A 26,219-nucleotide genomic window follows, 5' to 3' on the forward strand; every position below is an offset into this window, starting at 1 on the left:
TTAATTATTTTGTTATTATTATGGGAGAAGTCGTCTATAAGTTGGAAAAACTTGCTGACTAATCCCTTTGTCATGATTATATGTCAATAAAATATGTTTAAACTAAACTAATAAACTGATTTCAACGAGATCATCGTAGGCATATAACGTGAATTATGCAATGATGAACACAATGTTTTGAGACAGAAATAATCGTCGTCCGTTAAACTAGCCTACTTACCAAATACAACTCATAGGAAAAATAAAATATAATCTGATTCAGAAAAAAGAAACACAAGATGTTAATCGGTTGTTTTATGTAAAATAGAAATGATCGTGTGGCCCAGAATATAAAACCCGAAAACGCTGATGTACCATGAAGCAAAAATGACGTTCCCTGGAACAACGTCGTGACCTTGTTCAAGGCTTTGTACTAATGACGTCATTATTTACCTGTAGAGACGCCATTTATCATGATATGACGTCAAAATTTATTTCAATGTGTATTAAGATATTCCCCTATCAATCTGTAATAAATAAATTAAGAAAATAATATGCTTATTTTTTACTGTCCTGCATCGGCATAAAATCGGCCCGTTGGCACTCAACGTAGTACTATAATCGGCCCAAAATCGGCCCCTTTTCCTTGTCTTGCCTTTTTTTGAACTAGTTGTGATTGACGTTAAAATAAAATGTAAAAGAAAAAAAGAATAGGAATCATCAACACTAACTCTGGTGTTGACGGTATTTTGTCACTGTTTATCTGGGCTCTGTAGGAGTGTCCGGTGGTGATAATTAGACAGGGATTAGTAACTGTACTGGGAGGGGTGAACTGTACTTAGTCTACCTGAGGGGACAAAACAAGAGTTACCTCCTTTATACTTATCTGGGAACGAATTAATATTTATTTTATCTCGGTACTTCACTTAAAATTTTTGGAACAAAATTAATATGTAAATGTTTAGAATACTCTGAAATATTTTGATTAAAATTTGTTTTAGCATGGAGCCTTTTTAGCGATTTATAAATATGTGTATAAAATATGCACATATAGGAAAAATGTTTCTGTTTGATATAAAGTAGTAGGTTTTTGCAAGTAAGAACGTCTTTCCGTTTCAAACACTGGTGCGAATTTGTACCTCCGTGTAATCAAAGGTCCACTAAGCCCTAATTGGCCTTACGTATGTTTGCTCTGGTGTAAATGTAGGTTGATACAGTGTACTAACAATACACTTCAATCTACATTTGCTGATGATATTTTGAATGAGTTACTGCAGCAGTTTACTCCATTATCGCAGGTTCCTACTAGTAGGATTACAAGCTTGTGGTTGGATACTCCTTGCTGATAGCTTTCATTTCATGGAAGATGTACTTAGAGATATAAAGGGTTGGATAGTAGATTAGGGAAATGTGACTCTCACAAAACAGCTACAGTTGTATTTACGGCATTTTACATTAAACTTCCATTTTCAACGTGTAATCGTAACCCTCGGTAAAACCCCAACAGTGCACACTCATTTAAAAAAGGAGACGCAGTTGTGATGGATTATTATTATTACAGTAATGTTAACTACGAATATTATAATTAATACATATTATATTATATCATATATAACAATACTAATTCTTGTATATACTACCGACTACGATGATTACAAATAGTGTCATCACTGAGACAGCCCGACCACCCATTTCTACCACATATATACACATACTACATTGTATCTATACCACATTGGTATGCTGGTATACCACATAAACACACATACTATCTATACCACAGTGGTATGCTGGTATACCACATAAACACACATACTATCTATACCACATTGGAATGCTGGTATACCACATAAATATATATACTATTTATACCACAGTGGTATGCTGGTATACCACATAAATACATATACTATCTATACCACAGTGGTATGCTGGTATACTACATAAATACATATACTATCTATACCACAGTGGTAGTCTGGTATACCACATAAATACATATACTATCTATACCACAGTGGTATGCTGGTATACTACATAAATACATATACTATCTATACCACAGTGGTATGCTGGTATACTACATAAATACACATACTATCTATACCACATTGGTATGACGGTATACCACATAAATTCATATACTACTATCTATACCACAGTGGTATGACGGTATACCACATAAACACACATACTATCTATACCACATTGGTATGACGGTTTACCACATAAATACATATACTATCTATACCACATTGGTATGACGGTATACCACATAAATACATATACTATCTATACCACATTGGTATGACGGTATACCACATAAATACATATACTACTATCTATACCACATTGGTATGCTGGTATACCACATAAATTCATATACTACTATCTATACCACATTGGTATGACGGTATACCACATAAATACATATACTATTTATACCACAGTGGTATGACGGTATACCACATAAATACATATACTACTATCTATACCACATTGGTATGACGGTATACCACATAAATACATATACTATTTTATACCACAGTGGTATGACGGTATACCACATAAATACATACATACTATCTATACCACATTGGTATGACGGTATACCACATGAATACATATATTATCTAATTCTCAAAATACAGACCCTAATCAAAATCTGAGCCGGACGGCCTTCATTCAGGATATCGTGGGCAGCCTTTGCAGGGAACAGTTAGAGGGAAGGGAAACCGAACGACAACCGGCGGGAAGGTATCGCTTGATACACCTCCCACAACTGTTCGCGGGTCAGGGGTAACGGGAGGCGCCATGCAAGTACAGCTTGCTCTAGGTGTTTCCGTGGAGACGTTGCCGTCGTGAAGACTAAATAAATGCATCTATACATTGTATATATTAAGCATCACTCATACATGATTTCTAGTTTTTTGTTTAAACAAATACCCATATGTACATTTTGTTATTTGAAAAAAAAAGTTTGTTACATTTAGTAATGGGTTGAACTTGACAAATAATAACACGAAAAACATGCAATGTGTCCTTTTGTAGGACACACCAACCAACGAAAGCTAATGAAAAAAGTCCAAGTTTGTGTCAATTTTAATTCCGGAGACTTCGGCATGACATAATGACGTGACGTCATCGTTCTGTTCATTGTTCGATTGTATTACGTCATTTATTTTCAAATCCAAATTTGTTCCAAATCTGGCTTGGCAATCCCTTAAGAGAATCCTGTGGCACTCAAAGGGTTAAATAATATGTAGCGTTACAAATTGTGTGTAATTACTGTAAGATATAGTAATTTAATTTTACTATATATATATATATTTATATAAGTTAAAAAGTTTACGGTGAACCTTACGGACGAAAAATATGCATTTAAAAAGAATAAAAAACACGACACATCAGCTAGCGCTTTCGTCACGTCTAGGTGACTCTTCAGAATGTTTTATTTCATAAAATTGTCGACGTGACGTCATAAATGTATGACGTCACTATACGTTCTAAGGGACATAACAATGAAGTGGAGATTTAAAGATTTGATGATCATAAAAAAAATGTATTTAAAAAATATATATATATATTATATACAATCGGCGGGGTTCGAACCCACAATAGAGGTGATATCGGAATCAAAAGACAATGTACATGAGCTAGCGAGGTTACACTACGTTTAGGAAATAATTCATATATATTGTAATTATAAACTGTATTACATGCATTGTGCAATAAAATACTAGAAAATGAAAAAATTACATAGATCAAATATGCACAGATCATGCTTAAGTAAGTATGATACATGTATATATATATATATGTATTTGTGTGTTGATACTTTGATATTACTCGATATGTTACATATTTGTTGTACTGTTCAAACTGGGTTTGAGAAGTTTGATTAATTCAGATTCCTTTGCTTCGCGTTTGATTACATCCGCATTACTCATTTGATAAATAGGACAAAAATTAACTCACCATTTGAACATTGATGTATATGTTTACCTACCGGTAGAAATCTTAAGTGGTCTGTGCGTATTTGTTGCCTATGTACTGTCATTCTAGTTCTTAACTCTGTACCAGTTTGGCCAATGTAAAAATCCGAACAGTTACTACAAATTAAAGTATAAATGACATTGCTTGATTTACAATTCATATTCTTTTTAACCTTGACAATAAAGCCATCTCTTAACTCAATTTCACTTCCTTGTATAATATTGCCACAAGTCCCACAACGTGGTGTATTACATTTTGACACGCAAGCATTAGATAAGTTATGATTTCCGAAACGTGATCTAAATAAAATTCCCTTTAGATTTTTAGGTTGTCTTTTACTATTAGTTAGAACACAACGATTCAGAACATTTTTCATCTGTTCATTACTTCTTTTCATTTCGTCACATTTACTTCGGATAATGGGGAACATGTTATTATGTTGTTATTGTATATAATATATATATATATATATATAATATTAGTTTTTTCACACCACTCTCTATAATTGATCTAAAACATATTTTTCTAAAGTTTTTCAGACTTTGTACACAATATTTAATCAATCACTGTAGAGACGATAGTGCAACATTTTTTATATGAATGCAATGTCGTCCACTAGCAGTATTTAGGGACGAATCGTCTTTGAACTCTTCGATATACTTTCACGTGCGGGGGAATTCAAAATATCTCTGCCGTTAGTCGCATAGCGTTCTAGTGTTGAACATGATGCAGTCACACTAGTATCCGCCTTCGGCCCACGTTTGCCGAAGGGTTCATTGTGGTTTCTCCAGTTACTAAAACATTATTCTTATTGTATTTTATTGTATTTCCAGTACTTCTTATATATATTATGTGATTGTATTTGTAATTTTTTGTGTTTTGATAAAGGGGCGGATTGCCTCGAAAATTCAACAAACCTTATTGTTTACACTGTTTGAATTACTTCTTTGCCCCATATATATGTATATATATATATATATATATATATGTGTGTGTGTGTGTGTGTCAAGTAAATTGTCGAATTTTCGAGGCAATCTGCCCCTTTATCAACACACGGGTAAATTACGTACGATCACATATAGACATAGAACATAGAACAGTTACACAAATATAGTAGGTATAAACAACAAAAAATATCGTAATGTTGTAAAAATGATCCCCCTCGGCCGATACTTAATTCGCCGAGGGCCTATTATGATTAAAAAGGAAACATCTCTTTGGTGGTGTACAGATGCTAAAAGTAAATGAATGAATGAATGAATAAATAAATAATATAACTTAAAGATTTAACAGAAAAGCATAGATGCGTCATACATTTATGACGTCACGTCGACAAATTTAAAAAAATAAAACATTCTGAAGAGTCACCTAGACGTGACGAAAGCGCTAGCTGCTGTGACGTGTTTTTTTAATTCTTTTTAAATGCATATTTTTCGTCCGTAATGTTCACCTTAAACTTTTAAACTTATATATATAAATATATATATATTCGATATATTGAATGTAAGCACGTATCCTTGTTACGGAAGTTAACCTTTGTCCAGTCCATTTGCTTTTATCTGATAATGAAATTGATTTAAACTGAAACAACACAGGACATTTAAATTCGATATAGATTTAATGTTTGAAAGTTCATTGCAGATAACTTTTTCTGTGTTGCGTCTGAAATGTCAAAAAGAAAGAGAGAGAGAAAGAAGAATAATATATATTATATCGCTTTTCAATTTTCGCGGGAAATGTGATTAACAGATTGTCTCCCCTCTCAGAGGTGGCGCTCTTTATCAACATCCGACTTTATTCGTTCTCACTTCCGGAAGAAAATGGCCAGCAAGAGTAAGACACCAAAGTCTCTCACAAAGGAGGAGGAACTCCTACTGCAAGACTTCAGTAGAAATGTGTCAACGAAGTCATCAGCTCTCTTCTACGGAAACGCTTTAATTGTTTCAGCGATTCCAATCTGTAAGTCGCCTTACTTTATGTGAAAACAACGACTTTAAAATATGCCGGTACAGTGGCGGTTATGCCACGTTGCTAATAATTTCTAACGCGTTCTTCTTGCTTTTTGGTAATGTTTGTACTTAAATGAGACTTAGATCTTCTGCAGTAAAATTTTCTTATGGTGTTACTAGCTTGGCTTTGAAAATCTAATTTCAATGAAACCTATGCACTAAGTTTTAGCAAATCTGTCACATCAACATGTTGGCATCGAACTTACCAGGTTGGGCACAACCCCGCATATGGGTATTATTCCTGTAGGTTTGGGAAAACCATCAACTTGGGTGTAATACGCGAACTCGCTTATTATACGCCAGTTGGAATGTGAAATGTTTTACTGAAATAGCCAAAATCTCACAAACAGTAAATTTTGCAGTACCTTATTATATTTAAATGAACACCGTACCCCGTTTTTTACTAAAAAATCTGGGTACTTTCCCATGTGAACTGTAATTATTTTTGTATTTGTATTCTGTTTCATGACTAAATGATAAATGCGATTTTGACAATTTTTTTTGAAAAGCGAAGTTTAATGTGATTTTAGCTATTTTTTTTACTTACAAAGTTAATAATTAAAGTAAAACCACAATTGGTATGCATAATAGGTAAGTTAGAGTACTATAAGAAAGTTGAGGGTTTTACGTACCCCATCTAGTGATCTTAATCTGTAATTGAGTTTTGTCGGAAGTGCCCTACATCAGGTTTTTTGAAAATATAAAAAAAAATATATAAAGCCGAGATTCAGATAAACATATGCAAATTCAGCTTGACAGTGTCTACAACACAGTCGCTTGCGGGAAATGGTTATGCTTGTATCAAATAAATCAAGCGTCGCAATAACTGGTACAGTGTTGTTATAGTAGGAGGAATGTAAACGTACCGATCAGGGCATCCAGTAGGATTAAAATCTCAAGAGTCGGTGACCCTCAGCTCTGAAATCCTGAGAGACAAATCAAAATCCTGAGAGTCAAAATATGAAATTCTCAAACTTGACGGTTAATCGTTTCCAAATTTAAACTGATAAAAATGTCTTTCTTCCAAAAATTATAATTAATTGAATAATATTCAAAAGAATTTAGTTCATCTTGATTTATTATCTAATATTTGTTTTTATTAAATAAATAAAAGTATTTCTAAAATTTACACTTTTCTTTTAATTATACAATGTATTTTTCTATTTGAATTAAGTACAATTAAAACATTTTTTTTTTTTTTTTTGAGTTGAATAACTGAAATAAATTTCTTGAAAACCTTTTAACAAAAAAAAACTTGTATCACAGTTTTCTTGCTGAAATTATGTTTAAATGTGTTTCATTGGTTAAGCATAATTTGTAAAACCATCTTTTATCTTTTTTTTTAATCTGCTCAGCCTCTAGAGGTAATTTTTGTATGCTAATCCTGTTATCATATTTGCCGCCAAAATGTAACATTAATGATTTACGCTTCCCACCCTGTCAAATGCACTGCAGATTGAGGTCATGTAAGGTTATTCAGGTTATCAACAAAATGGCTGCCGCCTGTGTTGGCATGCTGCAAACTAGGCCTGCTTACGATCTCATTCTTGTTATGTACATACTTAAAAGTTATCAAAAACATATGTTACATTTATTTGTTGGGATGGAAATCTTCTATAGCTTATTTATTTCAATTATTTAAATGTTATTGCTTATATTAATTAGAACAAAGTGCAGATCGGCCACTACAGGTAGGTACAGTGGATATTTCACCTGTGCCCCAATTTGGCAATCGGCAGTGACAGTTGGATTAGTCACAGTTAAGTGGCTCTTTTAATTGACTCCTAGGGGTATTCTACTATTTAGTGTCACTGACCATAGCAATTATACCCTTTGTTGAGCCTGGGTATTGGACAACACATTGGACTAATGACTGGTGGTCAAAATGTGAAGCGTCGGATTGACGCACGGCATGTAAAAGTCGTGCGTCAAATTAAATTTTGCTGCATCATTGACCCGAGGTCTTGGGTTAATGGATGCCCTGCCGATGACTAAGATTTTGTTTGTAAGATCATAAGCGACTAGCCATGGAAGCAACGTTAACGTATGCGATTTCTCTTCCCGGTAAACGCACAGGGTCTATTTTATGGAAACATTTTGGATTTTAATGAAAACAGAAGCAGAAGGTCCGTTAAGTACTGATACTTTAAATATGACGAAAACTATTTGTAAAATGTTCAGAAAGTCATATTCCTTCAATGGTGATCGAGTCAGAGTTCTATTTTTGTTTTCAAAGTATATTAGACTTTCGATAACGGATGGATTAATGCATTTTACAGTCCGTGCCAAAATTTCCAGTTAGCTTAATACTTCATTGAACAATCCTTTTGGTTTTTTTTCTGTGTTGAATAAAATTATTAAAAAATAAAGTTTGGTTCATTAGTAAAATTAATAAAAATGAACAAATAAACACACAGGAAGATGGTATGCATGTAGGTATAACAGTTTATTAGTTACTGAAATTGTTGTTGAAAGCATTTTGCACAATATTGAGACATTAATACAAAAATGTATTTGGAAATAAATCAATTGTAATAGATCATCGTTTGGTTTCACACAAGTGATGATCGATCAGAAAATTTCAACCGACTCTTCAGATTTTAATCCCACTGAACTCTTTAATTGAGACGGCATGTACAGAGCTGTGCTATTTTAACAGGCAAAAGAGTACTGGCTACTACTGTGTCTCCCCAGGGGATCAAACCAATGCATGACCTTTGACTGATTTGCCTGGCACCACTCTACCAACTGAGCCAAAAGGAAATTACTCCTAGCTCAGAGCTAGAAGACAACACATAATTAACAATTAAAACCTTCCACACTCACTGACCTTATGGGATGGCATTCAGATTTTGAACATGAAGTTGTTGGCCAGGAACACATGTACAGCCATCTTAGTTTTGTAGACATTCATTGTTGATTCCAACCTTGACAGGTACCAAAGGGGAAACTTTTAATTTGTCAATTGCATTTTGACTGTTTTCCTGAAAGTCATCTGAACATAACCCCTTACCAGTCACTGCCGGATCTTCATAACATGATGTATAATGATTATCTGTATTTCAATCAGATTGCATTAAAAGATACAACAAAAATTTTAGAAAAGACAAATACTCGACACAAATACCAAAGCCCTACAAAAGACTTCCTTAAAAGCAAACTTGTGAAATGTATGTTGTTTAGGGTTATTCTGGAGGATCCATCAAATGGACCTGTACCAGTCAGGTATCCTGTTTGCGGTTGGAACCATCATCAGCACCTACCTTGTAGCTTTGGCATACAAAAACGTCAAATTTGTCCTCAAACACAAGTAAGTATTGAGATGGATCACTAGGCTGCATAAATATGTAAAACTTGAATCTCCTGGGGAAGGGGGTAAACATTATGATTACTTTAAGGAAATTGTCTGTATGGAATGGTATATTTGACAACTAGTTCGAAAACCTATATAGCTATACCCTAGTTTCTGAAGGATTGGGCCAAAATGGTCAAATTGACTAAAATAAATACTCTTCATAGATGTTATAGTCTTAGATGTTTTACCAAAATTGTGAATTTCATTAATTATCCTAATTGACTTCACATTCCTATTTTTATCCATGTCGTGCTATTTGAGGGGAACATACACCTCATTGGAGAACATCCGGCAGTAGTGTACACTATATATTGTTCTTGGAACCAAATCACACCAAGGGTTGGTTTGATTGGTTTAACAAACCAGCTTTAGTTTACTAGCTACAAATAAAACAGAAAGAAAATAAAATTTAAAACAGTTTCATTTTAAACCTAAATGTTTGAAAATGATAAATGGGAATTTTGCAGAATTATTTCTTTTCTTTTTTTTGCAAAACAATATTACCATAAAAAGCTAAATCTTTCAACAAAGAATTACTTCATAATCTGCAGAACATGGTAGACTAAATCTCTTGCTGTTCAAAAACATTGACCTGAGAGATTATGTTTTAAAGGTCTTGATTAGTAGTCACCATTACTTCTTAATTTCAGTCATGAACACATCCAATACATTCAGTGACAAACATGATACCAAATATCCTTTATTTTTTCACTTATCATTGTTATACAAATAAATGATGTCTTCCTTGTTTTACAGAATTGCATTAAAAAGGGAAGATGCTGTGTCCAAAGAAATGACTAAGAAATTTGCTGATGATAAACGAATGACAAAGAAAGAAAAGGATGAAAGGTATTGTTTGTTTATCTTTTTATTTTTTAAGTCAAATTTTTGTTTTAATAGTCTGAAAATGTTAACGACGGCTGAGGGGTGAGTATGGTATCAACAGGATGACCTATTTCGTCATTCTTTGTGGAATATGCATAGTAAGTGATTCCATCGGTGTCAACCTGTTCATCGACATTTCTGTACATCCAGAGACATCTATTTTGTGTCTTGTACACGTTTTAGAGTAACTTAACTATATAATCATAAAATCCTCTTTTCCAGGCAATATTGCATATTGTTGGTTTAAAAATCATTCACAAAAAAGTAATTTAAGACTTATACATTTACCTCACTGGTGTACCCACTTATTATCCCTCAGAACTGATTCATCATAATAAAATATCTTATACATCATCAGAGATTTTCCTACAATAGAATAGCAGCCCCTTTCCCCTTTGAAAATCTGTTGAAAATTCTTTATTTGCCATTAAAAAATCTTATGGGTATCTTTGCAAGATGTTATTATGCTTAAATTGAAAACTTCCAAAAACTTTCATGTTTAATTATCATAAGAATAATCAAAACATAATTTGTATTTAAAGGGATATTATACACTAAAAGGAATCAGAATTCGCTGTGAATCATCTTTGTTATCAAATTATATGTTTTGACTATCACAAGTAAAGAAAATGGTCTGCCATAACTGCTGAAATATTCAGATGAGCAATACTCTCCCTCTGGGTAACTATTTTTTAATTGCTGTTAATTTGATAGTTTAAAAAGACATTTCATTTAGATGAGTGGTTTGGAATGAGAATAGAAAAAGGGGAAAATGATGAAAAAATGGCCTATATTTCTTCATTTGTTAATCAAGTATGAAGACGATAACAAAAATACATATGTCAAAATGAGTTCATACTTTAGTTTATTCAGTAACATATTTAATTTGTTGACAGAATAGAAAAGTGTAAATAAGAAATGAAACCTTCAGGTAACCAAAACTTTGAACAGTAGAACCATGAACAGATAAAGTTAAAGATTACTTTGACGATACAGTATTTAACTGACCCCTGGCAAATCACATTTTCTAATCTGAAAGGTCGAAACTAGACAAATGTCCCTTCAAACACATGAGACAAATTTCCTTTGCTGAATTCAAAAGCATGTACTTATACACAAGTCTTATGGAAATTTTCATATTTTTTAAAACTTATTTTTTATTCATCATGATTTGTTTTTTGCAGAATACTTTGGAAGAAAAATGAGGTGGCAGATTATGAAGCTACAACATTTTCCATTTTCTACAATAACGCATTTTACCTTGTGTTATTGGTGATCGCCTCCTTCTATGTCCTCAGGAGTATCAACCCTACATTGTATCCTTTCTACACAAAACAACACAAGTTTTTAGACCGTAGTTCATGTTAATTATACCCCCGCAACGAAGTTAGGGGGGTATACTGGAATCAGGTTGTCTGTCCGTCCGTCCATCTGTCTGTCTGTAGACGCATTTTGTCCGGACAACTCCTAAACTGATGGGCCGATTTCAATGAAACTTCACACACATATTAATGATCATGTGTAGATGTGCATGTCACTTTCTTTTTCTCAAAATTATGGTTGCTATGGCAACTGGTCACTATAAACAGGTTTTCCGATAAGAACCATAACTTTAAGTTTGTCCGGACAACTCCTCCTAAACCGAAGGGCCGATTTCAATGAAACTTCACACAAATATAGAGGACCATGTGTAGATGTGCATGCTACTTTCTTTTTCTCAAAATTATGGTTGCTATGGCAACTGGTCACTATAAACAGGTTTTCTGATAAGAACCATAACTTCTAATTTTGTCCGGACAACTCCTCCTAAACCGAAGGGCCGATTTCAATGAAACTAAACACAAATATAGAGGACCATGTGTAGATGTGAATGCCGCTTTCTTTTGCTCAAAATTATGGTTGCTATGGCAACTGATCAGTATAAACAGGTTTTCTGATAAGAACCATAACTTAAAGTTTGTCTAGACAATTCCTCCTAAACTGAAGGGCCGATTTCAATGAAACTTCACACAAATATAGAGGACCATGTGCAGATGTGCATCTCGCATTCTTTTTCTCAAAATTATGGTTGCTAAGGCAACTGGTCACTTTATTACTGGGTTATTTTAGTTGGTCTCTAATAAACAGTTCCAATTCACCAATGACTCGTGTAGATTGCGGGGGTATTAGTCAGCCATCCTGGCGACAGTTCTAGTTTGATCTGAATTCAGTAAACTGTTCTGGGAATTAGTCAGGTAATAAAAGCAATTCCCTTATAAATGAAATATAATCATTAGTGGTGTAAATCATCTAGGAGAAATTTTATCTATATAACTTTAGCTTAGATAAAACTTGGAGCACTATCACACAATCTCCAATCACCACATTAGAGTTTCTAAATTGTAGGCACAGGTCAAGTACTGCTTAAAGTGGACAAAAATAAGGTCAGATAAGGAAACAAGTTTGTGATGTTCCAAATACCGAGGTAAAGTCTTTTTTGTATAGCGTGCCGACCCCACCAAATATTTTAGGGTTCTTTTATGGCCATGCATGTGGCTGAACTATGTATGGTTAAATTCAGAATGTTCAACAAACAATTGCCAGTTAGAGCAAATTTTATACTTAACTTCTGAAAATTGCTTTTGCTCCGAAATAACCCAGAGTGCAACCTCATTATGGGCATAAATGTAAACCTAAAATATTGTTTGGGTCGGTTTGCTGTATGAAATTTACAAAAAAATTTGTATTCATGGAGCATCACAAACTCATTTCCTTATTTTAATTACCTCATCTCATTTTTGTCCTCTCAAGGTTGTATACCTGTCTAGATATCTCCAAAGTGGCAATTAGACATGATGAATCAGAAGTGAGCTTATAAATGTATAAAATCTTTAATGCAATGTTTATCAAAGGAGAACCTTACTAAAATTCTTATGTGAAGTCTTACACCAGATAGGATTTTAGTGGTCATCCAATTTTGTCTAGGTTGAATGGTCACTTGACTTTTTCCAAAATGGGAAGATTGCTTAAATATCTTCTGAACTTCTCTACAGATTTATTGGGTCAAGGTAAAGATGTGAAATATCACACTTTACCACTTCTAAAGTAGAAATGTTTATATCTTTTTGTCATCAAACTTCCCCGTTTGAAGTTGATTATTTGGATGCCAGTGTTAGTTTCCTTAACCCTCAGTAATTACCTGTGTTCCGTGGGACTAGCAGCAGGTTTGTTGGCCCTCTTCTCAACCAGCACCAAGTAAACATCATTTACAAGTTGACATCATCAGTAGGACGATTACCATTTTACCATTGTGACCAGGGTGACGAGGATAAATACAATCTTCTCATCCATACAAACCTGCATTCGATGTGTAATGATTCAGGAACCAATTGGAACTATTTATTGTCGAGACTAAAAATATTCTGTACATTTCATAGGTGTTTTCAATACATCAGTTAAAGAAATAAAGATTTTTTTTATATGAAATTAGGTGTGTATGGTTTTCTGTTAGGTTAAGTTGTTTAGATTTTAACTATGTACAGATCCCCTCAGCTCAGCTATGTTCGTCTCCATTAGGAAGGAGGGAAAATGAGTATATTGATTATCCTATTAGTGAGAAATAGAGGTACGTTCATACATTACTCACAACCCTCATCTTTTGAGGTAACTGCTAGCTATTGGTCTGTTTCTGTAAACAGATGTTTGACATCCTCACTCCACCAACTTCATTAATGATATCTGATTGTCTTAAAACTTGTGATTTTTAGATCACCCGGTTGCCGAAGTACAGATGAGCTTATGTCAAGGTGTGGCGTTTGTTCATCTGTCAACATTTGCTTTAAATGATAAAATCCCTACTTGTCAAAAAGACATGAATGTATTTAATCCAGATTTGGTCAGAACAATTCTTGGTGGGAAAAGAAACAAATTTTGCATAAATGGTGATCATGACCCCCATGGGGCAAGAGAGGCGGGGCTCTGTAGGGGAAGTATAGGTTAGTCAATTAAATTGTTACTAGTCATAAAGTACTGAATGGATTTGAACCAAATTTGGTCAGAGACATTCTTAGGGGAAGGGGAACAGCTGTTGTATAAAGGTTGACTCTGAGTCTCTAACCCCCTTTGGGCTAGACGGTTGTGCCCAATAGTGGAGACAGAAGCAAATCTTTTAAATCCTTACTTGTCGCAAAGTACTGAATGGATTTGAACCAAATTTGGTCAGAAACATTCTTAGGGGAAATGGAACACATTTTACATAGATGGTGATTCTGAAACCTCTGGAGTTAGGGGTGGAGCCTAATAGAAGTAAGTCCATTTAATCACTTTGTATTTTTGAAACTGTTGAGACCATACCATATATAGCATTGTTGGGCATTAAGAGATGAACACAATCCTGATGTAAAGATGGGCCCTGGGGTCTTTTCCCACCCCAAGGAATTAGTTTCTTGGTTATATATTTAAAATTGTTGGGATTCCCAACTCATTACCATATTTAGTATTGTTGGGCATCAAGAGATCAACAGAATCCTGATTGGAAAAATAAGCCCAGGGGTCTTTCTTCACCCCAAGGGACTTAGTTTCTTTAAACAAAATCATGTTGTAAAATCAATACATAGGGTCTTTCACACCCCTAGGGAGTCTGGATTCATTTCTGGGTTATGTCTTTAGATTTGTAAAGCATTTGAAATCCACAACCCATTACAATAACATTGTATGACAAATAAAGCTGCCTTTACACGAATTTGACATAAACATTATTTTGATGTTTGGATGTGCTCAAGCCTTGTAAGCTGAATTGCTTTACAAAAAGCCTATCATCTACATAATTTTGTTATCAGTACTGGAGACTCAATCTGATTAAAATCATTTGTTTATGGCTTAACATTTGTTATGTCTGAACAGCTAGACATTTTTTTAGCCCACCATCATCAGATGATGGCCTTTTAAAATCAACCCATGCCCATGGTCAGTCATTTGTCCAAGAAGTACTTCCCCTTGGTCCCTAGTATGTATCGTAGTTCCTCTTGATCTCTAGTTGTGCTCTTTCAATTTTGAATCTTACCATTAAAACAAAAAGTGCAATCATTGATTGTGAATGCTCACCGGCTGCAGCAATCACACTATGCATTCATTTTTTATGTATGTATAAGCATGTCATTTTCAAATTGTATGTCACATAATATCGCTCCAAGACCTCTAATGGATGTTTAAACCAAATAAGAAGGGTGTGGACTTCCATGCTTTCCAAACTTACCACAAAATATTTTAAAGAGGTTTTTTGTACCAAAACAATTTAAGTCAACTAAATGGTAAAATGTAAAAAAAATCACATTTTTTTCTGCATGATTTTGCTATAGCAGCACTTCTAGACTTCCAATTAATGCATTAACCAGATTAGGAGGGTGTGAGGTGTATACTTTTGGATTCAGAAGCTTTCCAAAAACTGATCCCAAAAACTTTAAAGTGAGGTGGACGCCGACGTGGATGCCGGGAGTACAGCATTAGCTCAGGGTTTCTCATGACCGCTGAGCTAAAAATGACTGACAGTTGGCCATCTTTGATTTTGTTGAAGCTTGTATTTTTATTAGCCCACCATCATCAGATGGTGGGCTGTTCAAATCGCCCTGCGTCCGTGGTCCGTCGTCCCTACGTCCCTCCGTCCGTCCGTAAACAATTCTTGTTATCGCTATTTCTCAGAAAGTACTGAAGGGATCCTTTTCAAATTACATATGTAGGTTCCCCTTGGTGCCTAGTTATGCATATTGTGTTTTGAGACCAATCGGAAAACAACATGGCCGACAGGCAGCCATCTTGGATTTTGACAATTGAAGTTTGTTATCGCTATTTCTGAGAAAGTACTGAAGGGATCTTTCTCAAATTTCATATGAAGGTTCCCCAGGAGTTATCATAATAGCGATAACAAACTTCAATTGTCAAAATCCAAGATGGCTACCTATCGGCCATGTTATTTTCAGATTGGTCTAAAAATGCAATATGCATAACTAAGCACCAAGGGAAACTTACATATGAAATTTGAGAAAGATCCCTTAAATACTTTCTCAGAAATAGCGATAACAAACTTCAATTGTCAAAATCCAATATGGCTGCCTGTCAGCCATGTTGTTTTCAGATTGGTCTCAAAACGCTATATGCATAACTAGGCACCAAGGGAAACTTACATATGCAATTTGAGAAAGATCCCTTAAATACTTTCTCAGAAATAGTGATAACAAACTTCAATTGTCAAAATCCAAGATGGCTGGCTGTCGGCCATGTTGTTTTCAGATTGGTCTCAAAACGCAATATGCATAACTAGGCACCAATGGAAACCTACATATGAAATTTCAGAAAGATCCATTCTGCACATTCTCGGAAATAGCGATAACAAACTTCAATTGTCAAAATCCAAGATGGCTGCCTGTCGGCCATGTTGTTTTCGGATTGGTCCCAATATGAAAAACTAGGCACTGAGGGGAACCTGCATATGAAATTTCAGAAAGATCCCTTCATTACTTTCTGAGAAATAGCGATAACAAACTTCAATTGTCAAAATCCAAGATGGCTGCCTGTCGGCCATGTTGTTTTCGGATTGGTCCCAATATGAAAAACTAGGCACTGAGGGGAACCTGCATATGAAATTTCAGAAAGATCCCTTCAGTGTTTTCTGAGAAATAGCGATAACAAACTTCAATTGTCAAAATCCAAGATGGCTGCCTGTCGGCCATATTGTTTTCCGACTGGTCTCAAAATGCAATATGCATAACTAGGCACAAAGGGGTACTTACATATGAAATTTGAGAAAGATCTCTTCAGTACTTTCTGAGAAATAGCGAAAACAAACTTCCATTGTCAAAATCCAAGATGGCTGCCTGTCGGCCATGTTGTTTTCTGATTAGTCTCAAAATGCAATATGCATAACTAGGCACCGATGGGAACCTGCATATGAAATTTCAGAAAGATCCCTTTAGTGTTTTCTGAGAAATAGCGATAACAAACTTCAATTGTCAAAATCCAAGATGGCTGCCTGTCATCCCCATGTTGTTTTCCGATTGGTCTCAAAATGCAATATGCATAACTAGGCACCAAGGGAAACTTACATATGCAATTTGAGAAAGATCCCTTCAGTACTTTCTGAGGATTAGCGATAACAAGAATTGTTTACGGACGGACGGACGGAGGGACGGACGGACCACGGACGCAGGGCGATTTGAATAGCAGCAAAACAGCAATACCTCAAAACCATTGGGATTATCTAGCAGGTTGTAACAAGAACTGACCGGCATTACTTGAACACTGATTCCCTAATACATAAGAGAAAACAAGTCACTACATTATATACGATATTGATAACTTACACTCAAAATGGTTCTCTCACCTATCATTTCTCTCACTAATCACATGTGATACCATGCTGATTATCAATTTATTCCAATATCAGATTAGGTTAGGTTTAATTTCATTCTATTAGCCTAATATCAGGTCTCGGAGACTCCTGGCTTACGCAAAATAACTGTTTACAGATTTAAGCCTATTTCACCACTGTGACCTTGAATGAAGGTTAAGGTAATTCATTTCAACAAACTTGGAAGCACTTCACCCTAACATGTTACAGACCTTGGTTGGTGAGAACAAGTTGTTTGAAGAGTATAGCCTATTTGACCCATGGACCTTGGATGAAGGTCAGTCATTCATTTGAACAAATTTGGTAGCCTTTATCAAGTCCCTGGGCCCCTCGTTATTGAGAAGAAGTTGTTTGAAGATTTTAGCCTATTTGACCCATGTGACATTGAATGAAGATCCCTGGGCTTCTTGGTTATTGAAGAAGTTGTTTAAATGAAAAAGTTGACATCGGGCGGACAGACGACTGACACCGGGCAGACAGATGACTGACACTGGGCGGACAGACGACTGACACCAGGCAGACAGACGACTGACACCGGGCAGACAGACAACTGACACCGGGCAGACAGACAACTGACACTGGGTGACAGACGTCTGACACCGGGCAACAGACACCAACGGACAGACAACAGACACCAGGCGACAGACGACTGACACCGGGCAGACAGACAACTGACACCGGGCAGACAGACAACTGACACCGGGCAGACAGACAACTGACACCGGGTGACAGACGACTAACACCGGGCAACAGACACTGGGCGACAGACAACAGACACCGGGCGACAGACGACTGACACCTGGTGGACAGACGACTGACACCATGGCATAAAAACAAAACAATCTCAACAATCATAAGAAACTGATTAAAAAATTTGATAAATGGTTATGCTAACAATGCTTTAAACAAAAAAAAAACACAGTATCATGAATATTTATAAAAATATATACATTACAATCTTCACATTTATACACACTCCATGAATTTTACAAAAAATGTCAGTTACTTGTACAATGTATAAAATTAAACAACACTTCATTATTATAAAAATTCAGGAACAAAATAAATTGAAATTTACAAAATGCCATAAAAAAGTTAGTGTCTATTACATTACAGTTGTAGAACATCTCCATTGACATAATGTGTTAATTACATTACAGTTGTAGAACATCTCCATTGACATAATGTGTTAATTACATTACTGCTGTAGAACATCTCTATTGACATAACAGGTCTAACTATGTTTACTGTCATAAAACATCTCCATTGACATAACATGTCTAACTATGTTTACCGTCATAAAACACCTCCATTGACATAACTTGTCTATCACATAACTGTTGTACAAACATCTCCATTGACAAAACGTGTCTATCACATAACTGTTGTACAAACATCTCCATTGACATAACGTGTTAATTACATTACTGCTGTACAGCATCTCCATTGACATAAAGTGTCGATCACATTACTGTCTTAGAACATCTCAATTGACATAACGTGTCAAACTATGTTTACCGTAGAAAAATATCTCCATTGACATAACATGTCTAACTATGTTTTAAGTGCTGTTCAACATCACCAAAGATACACCCTGTGTTACAATGATATAAACAGTGTTCTGCCTACACTGGTTGAAAATATTATAAAATACATACAATGTACATATGTACAAATATACATTTAGATTCTGATCTAATTGAAGTATAAGATATAAGGAGTTCAATGTCTGCATTAATACATATCCAAATTAACTTGTTTTGGTTTCTGGACACAACTTTAAATGCCATTTGAATTTTTTTTACAAACATAGGAAAACAAAAAATTGAAGGTAAAATTAAAAACCGAATAATGGCAGAAATAAATCTGATAAAAATGACCATTTGTGTGTTGTCATGTAAAAATATGTTTAAAACAAATAGATAAAAATCTTAATTCAAAGATTCGCAAGGGCATTGTACCATTGTATACTGATAGTTCAGTTATACACACTGTACACACTGTTCCTCACTACACTCTGTTCCTCACTACACACTGTTCCTCACTACACACCGTTCCTCACTACACACTGTTCACACCGTTCCTCACTACACACTGTTCCTCACTACACACCGTTCCTCACTACACACTGTTCCTCACTACACTCTGTTCCTCACTACACACTGTCCCTCACTACACACCGTTCCTCACTACACTCTGTTCCTCACTACACACTGTTCCTCACTACACACTGTTCCTCACTACACTCTGTTCCTCACTACACACTGTTCCTCACTACACACTGTTCCTCAGTACACACCGTTCCTCACTACACACCGTTCCTCACTACACACCGTTCATCACTACACACTGTTCCTCACTACACACCGTTCCTCACTACACACCGTTCCTCACTACACACCGTTCCTCACTACACACTGTTCCTCACTACACACTGTTCATCACTACACACTGTTCCTCACTACACACTGTTCCTCACTACACACTGTTCCTCAGTACACACCGTTCCTCACTACACACCGTTCCTCAGTACACACTGTTCCTCACTACACACTGTTCCTCACTACACACTGTTCCTCACTACACACCGTTCCTCACTACACACCGTTCCTCACTACACACTGTTCCTCAGTACACACTGTTCCTCACTACACACTGTCCCTCAGTACACACTGTTCCTCACTACACACTGTCCCTCACTACACACTGTTCCTCACTACACACTGTTCCTCACTACACACTGTTCCTCACTACACACTGTTCCCTCACTACACACTGTACCTCACTACACACTGTTCCTCACTACACACTGTTCCTCACTACACTCTGTTCCTCACTACACACCGTTCCTCACTACACACTTCCTCACTACACACTGTTCCTCACTACACACCGTTCCTCACTACACACCGTTCCTCACTACACACTGTTCCTCACTACACACTGTTCCTCACTACACACCGTTCATCACAACACACTGTTCCTTAGGTTTGGACATGTACATTGTTTTGATTGGATTCTGCATCTGTCGGATTTCCACCAAATACTGAAATTCAAAAGTAGCCATCTGTACTATCATGTCACAGACAATATTATACAGTATGACAATACGACTCCTATATTGATATTAAACCCTTGATATTATACACTATGACAATACAACTCCTTGATATTATACATTATGACAATACGACTCCTACATTGATATCAAACCCTTGATATTATACACTATGACAATACGACTCCTTGATATCAAACCCTTGATATTATACAGTATGACAATACAACTCCTATATTGATATTAAACCCTTGATATTATACAGTATGACAATACGACTCGTACATTGTTATCAAACCCTTGATATTATACAGTATGACAATACAACTCCTTGATATATACAGTATGACAATACGACTCCTACATTGATATCAAACCCTTGATATTATACAGTATGACAATACAACTCCTTGATATTATACAGTATGACAATACAACTCCTATATTGATATCAAACCCTTGATATTATACAGTATGACAATACGACTCGTACATTGATATCAAACCCTTGATATTATACAGTATGACAATACAACTCCTTGATATCAAACCCTTGATATTATACAGTATGACAATACAACTCCTTGATATTATACACTATGACAATACAACTCCTTGTTATCAAACCCTTGATATTATACAGTATGACAATACAACTCCCTTGATATTATACAGTATGACAATACAACTCCTTGATATTATACACTATGACAATACAACTCCTTGATATTATACAGTATGACAATACGACTCCTATATTGATATCAAACCCTTGATATTATACAGTATGACAATACAACTCCTTGATATTATACAGTATGACAATACAACACCTATATTGATATCAAACCCTTGATATTATACAGTATGACAATACAACTCCTTGATATTATACAGTATGACAATACAACTCCTTGATATTATACACTATGACAATACAACTCCTTGATATTATACAGTATGACAATACAACTCCTATATTGATATCAAACCCTTGATATTATACAGTATGACAATACAACTCCTTGATATTATACAGTATGACAATACAACTCCTATATTGATATCAAACCCTTGATATTATACACTATGACAATACAACTCCTTGATATTATACAGTATGACAATACGACTCCTATACTGATATCAAACCCTTGATATTATACAGTATGACAATACGACTCGTACATTGTTATCAAACCCTTGATATTATACAGTATGACAATATGACTCCTACATTGATATCAAACCCTTGATATTATACAGTATGACAATACAAACCCTTGATATTATACACTATGACAATACAACTCCTTGATATCAACTCCTTGATATTATACACTATGACAATACAACTCCTTGATATTATACAGTATGACAATACAACTCCTTGATATTATACAGTATGACAATACAACTCCTTGATATTATACACTATGACAATACAACTCCTTGATATTATACACTATGACAATACGACTCCTATATTGATATCAAACCCTTGATATTATACAGTATGACAATACAACTCCTTGATATTATACAGTATGACAATACAACACCTATATTGATATCAAACCCTTGATATTATACAGTATGACAATACAACTCCTTGATATTATACAGTATGACAATACAACTCCTTGATATTATACAGTATGACAATACAACACCTATATTGATATCAAACCCTTGATATTATACAGTATGACAATACAACTCCTTGATATTATACAGTATGACAATACAACTCCTTGATATTATACACTATGACAATACAACTCCTTGATATTATACAGTATGACAATACAACTCCTATATTGATATCAAACCCTTGATATTATACAGTATGACAATACAACTCCTTGATATTATACAGTATGACAATACAACTCCTATATTGATATCAAACCCTTGATATTATACACTATGACAATACAACTCCTTGATATTATACAGTATGACAATACGACTCCTATACTGATATCAAACCCTTGATATTATACAGTATGACAATACAACTCCTTGATATTATACAGTATGACAATACAACTCCTTGATATTATACAGTATGACAATACGACTCCTTGATATTATACAGTATGACAATACGACTCCTTGATATTATACAGTATGACAATACGACTCCTTGATATTATACAGTATGACAATACGACTCCTTGATATTATACAGTATGACAATACGACTCCTTGATATTATACAGTATGACAATACAACTCCTTGATATTATACAGTATGACAATACAAACCCTTGATATTATACAGTATGACAATACAACTCCTTGATATTATACAGTATGACAATACAAACCCTTGATATTATACAGTATGACAATACGACTCCTACATTGATATCAAACCCTTGATATTATACAGTATGACAGTACAACTCCTTGATATTATACACTATGACAATACAAACTCTTGATATTATACAGTATGACAATACAAACCCTTGATATTATACATTATGACAATACGACTCCTATATTGATATCAAACCCTTGATATTATACAGTATGACAATACAAACCCTTGATATTATACAGTATGACAATACGACTCCTTGATATTATACAGTATGACAATACGACTCCTTGATATTATACAGTATGACAATACAAACCCTTGATATTATACAGTATGACAATACAAACCCTTGATATTATACAGTATGACAATACGACTCCTTGATATTATACAGTATGACAATACGACTCCTTGATATTATACAGTATGACAATACAAACCCTTGATATTATACAGTATGACAATACGACTCCTTGATATTATACAGTATGACAATACAACTCCTTGATATCAAACCCTTGATATTATACAGTATGACAATACAAACCCTTGATATTATACAGTATGACAATACGACTCCTTGATATTATACAGTATGACAATACAACTCCTTGATATCAAACCCTTGATATTATACAGTATGACAATACAAACCCTTGATATTATACAGTATGACAATACAAACCCTTGATATTATACAGTATGACAATACAAACTCCTTGATATTATACAGTATGACAATACAACTCCTTGATATCAAACCCTTGATATTATACAGTATGACAATACAAACCCTTGATATTATACACTATGACAATACAAACCCTTGATATTATACAGTATGACAATACAAACCCTTGATATTATACAGTATGACAATACGACTCCTTGATATTATACACTATGACAATACAAACCCTTGATATTATACAGTATGACAATACAACTCCTTGATATTATACACTATGACAATACAACTCCTATATTGATATTAAACCCTTGATATTATACAGTATGACAATACGACTCCTTGATATTATACACTATGACAATACAACTCCTTGATATTATACAGTATGACAATACAACTCCTTGATATTATACAGTATGACAATACGACTCCTACCTTTTTCCTTTAGCCCCTTTCCGTAGTTCAGCCATGACTTTACAAAATAGGTGATCATGATGCAACGGACCACCAAGGAAACCGCTCCACAAACAATGGTGGGTACAGCAAGGTTGTCTGTCGAAGGACTGAACTTCAAAATAGACTGTAACAGATGTAGTAACATCATGTTTATATCACATCTAGTATTATATAACATCATGTTTATATCACATCTAGTATTATATATAATTATGTTTATATCACATCTAATATTATATAACATTATGTTTATATCACATCTAGTATTATATAACATTATGTTTATATCACATCTAGTATTATATAACATTATGTTTATATCACATCTAGTATTATATAACATCATGTTTATATCACATCTAATATTATATAACATTATGTTTATATCACATCTAGTATTATATAACATCATGTTTATATCGCATGTAGTATTATATAACATCATGTTTATATCACATCTAATATTATATAACATTATGTTTATATCACATCTAATATTATATAACATCATGTTTATATCACATCTAATATTATATAACATTATGTTTATATCACATCTAGTATTATATAACATTTTATATCACATCTAATATTATATAACATCATGTTTATATCACATCTAATATTATATAACATTTTGTTTATATCACATCTAGTATTATATAACATCATGTTTATATCACATCTAATATTATATAACATCATGTTTATATCACATCTAATATTATATAACATTATGTTTATATCACATCTAGTATTATATAACATTTTATATCACATCTAGTATTATGTAAGATTTTATATCACATCTATTATTATATAACATTTTATATTACATCGAGTATTATGTTACATCATGTTTATATCACATCTTAGTATTATATAACATTATGTTTATATCACATCTAGTATTATATAACATTTTGTTTATATCACATCTAGTATTATATAACATTTTATATCACATCTAGTATTATATAACATCATGTTTATATCGCATGTAGTATTTTATCATATGACTACCGTTATATACGGTGTCATAAACCCATCACATAAATTTTCTTTATGACACTAGTGTAATAACACCTTTCGCTACGCTGATTGGCTGGTTCCGTGAGAACTGTATTCATACGCGTGGGAACGACCTACTTCTTTTTACTACGACTCGTAAAAATGGCGACTAGTGCTTGTAAACTTTGAAAAAAAATCAACTGAACGACAAATTGGTCTATTAACATAACATATTGTACAATCAAAGATAAAATCCAAGATGTAAACATCCTAAGTTTTTTAATTATATTTATACTATAAGATGTTAAATTAGGCCTGGCAAACATCTATTTTATGACCCCTAGTAACATATTTCAACTCCGATAGAAAATTGCGGTTGCGTTGTCCGATGAGACATATCTAGTCTAGATTCTTTTCAAATTAACAAATAATAACATTATTTAATAAAATCCTCATGAAAAACGGCAATGTAGAATCTAGTTTGTTACAACTTGCCTTCAACGGTTACTCAGAATAACATGCTGACACTGTCGTCGACAAACACGTGTAATGTCAAAACAAACAACACTGCCAACAAATCGGCATCCAAAGTCGCTTTTCACGGCAGTCTCAACACGATGTTCAGTGGGAATATTCACGGTGGAACATTTCACATCTCCATAAACTCCCGCGAGGACGAGGATAAACACAAAGCAGTGAAAAGGCGCCGTACAATGGTTCTGTACGACAGCGACAGCGAATAGACATTTGTACAACGAAGCCTCCATTATCGCGCCAAGTGACGTCACGGCTTCGTCACATCAAAAAAAGTCGCTCATGAACTTTCAAACTAAAATATTTTCCTCATTGTTTCAAACACCAAGGACAATTTATCTATTATAGATTAAATGAAAAAATGCTGAAATTTTGTTTTGAGACGTGTATTTAATAAAATGAATCCTTTTCAAGAGTCGGTTGTGTTAGAACTATTTCTTCTCTCGTCGGTATAATTGACCTACTTCGAAGGTTCGGGTGATTTGGTTGAGATGTGACGATTCAAGGCAAAAGAGAAAATCAGTTTTTGATG

The 26,219-nt window shown here is 34.4% G+C and overlaps 2 protein-coding genes across 2 annotated transcripts in view; one reads left to right on the forward strand and one right to left on the reverse strand.

Annotated features, from left to right (window-relative positions):
• The first annotated feature begins 5,760 nt into the window (after positions 1-5,760).
• LOC117345331 (translocon-associated protein subunit gamma-like) lies at positions 5,761-13,689 on the forward strand. The gene is made up of 5 exons (XM_033908395.1): positions 5,761-5,934; positions 9,168-9,294; positions 10,096-10,188; positions 11,409-11,540; positions 13,396-13,689. Exons 1-5 carry the CDS (start codon positions 5,796-5,798, stop codon positions 13,460-13,462), a joined length of 558 nt encoding a protein of 185 aa, XP_033764286.1. The 5' UTR covers positions 5,761-5,795; the 3' UTR covers positions 13,463-13,689.
• A 4,833-nt stretch (positions 13,690-18,522) lies between these two features.
• LOC117345333 overlaps positions 18,523-26,219 on the reverse strand; it is a 60,637-nt gene continuing 52,940 nt past the window's right edge. The window contains exons 7-8 of the mRNA XM_033908400.1: positions 24,122-24,266; positions 18,523-20,651 (exon numbers count right to left, since the gene is read on the reverse strand). Of these exons, the coding sequence (XP_033764291.1) occupies positions 20,590-20,651; positions 24,122-24,266 (207 nt within the window). The 3' untranslated portion in view covers positions 18,523-20,589. The remainder of the gene's footprint in view (positions 20,652-24,121; positions 24,267-26,219) is intronic.

The sequence above is a fragment of the Pecten maximus genome, chromosome 16 (genome assembly GCF_902652985.1).
Source record: "Pecten maximus chromosome 16, xPecMax1.1, whole genome shotgun sequence".
Classification (NCBI taxonomy): Eukaryota; Metazoa; Mollusca; class Bivalvia; order Pectinida; family Pectinidae; genus Pecten; species Pecten maximus.

Excerpts from the sequence above, each read along its gene's own strand:
- LOC117345331 (XM_033908395.1), top strand. The coding sequence starts at position 5,796 with ATGGCCAGCAAGAGTAAGACACCAAAGTCTCTCACAAAGGAGGAGGAA. Across the intron at positions 5,935-9,167 it reads TGTTTCAGCGATTCCAATCT|GGTTATTCTGGAGGATCCAT; the intron begins GTAAGTCGCCTT and ends TATGTTGTTTAG. Across the intron at positions 10,189-11,408 it reads AAGAAAGAAAAGGATGAAAG|AATACTTTGGAAGAAAAATG; the intron begins GTATTGTTTGTT and ends TGTTTTTTGCAG.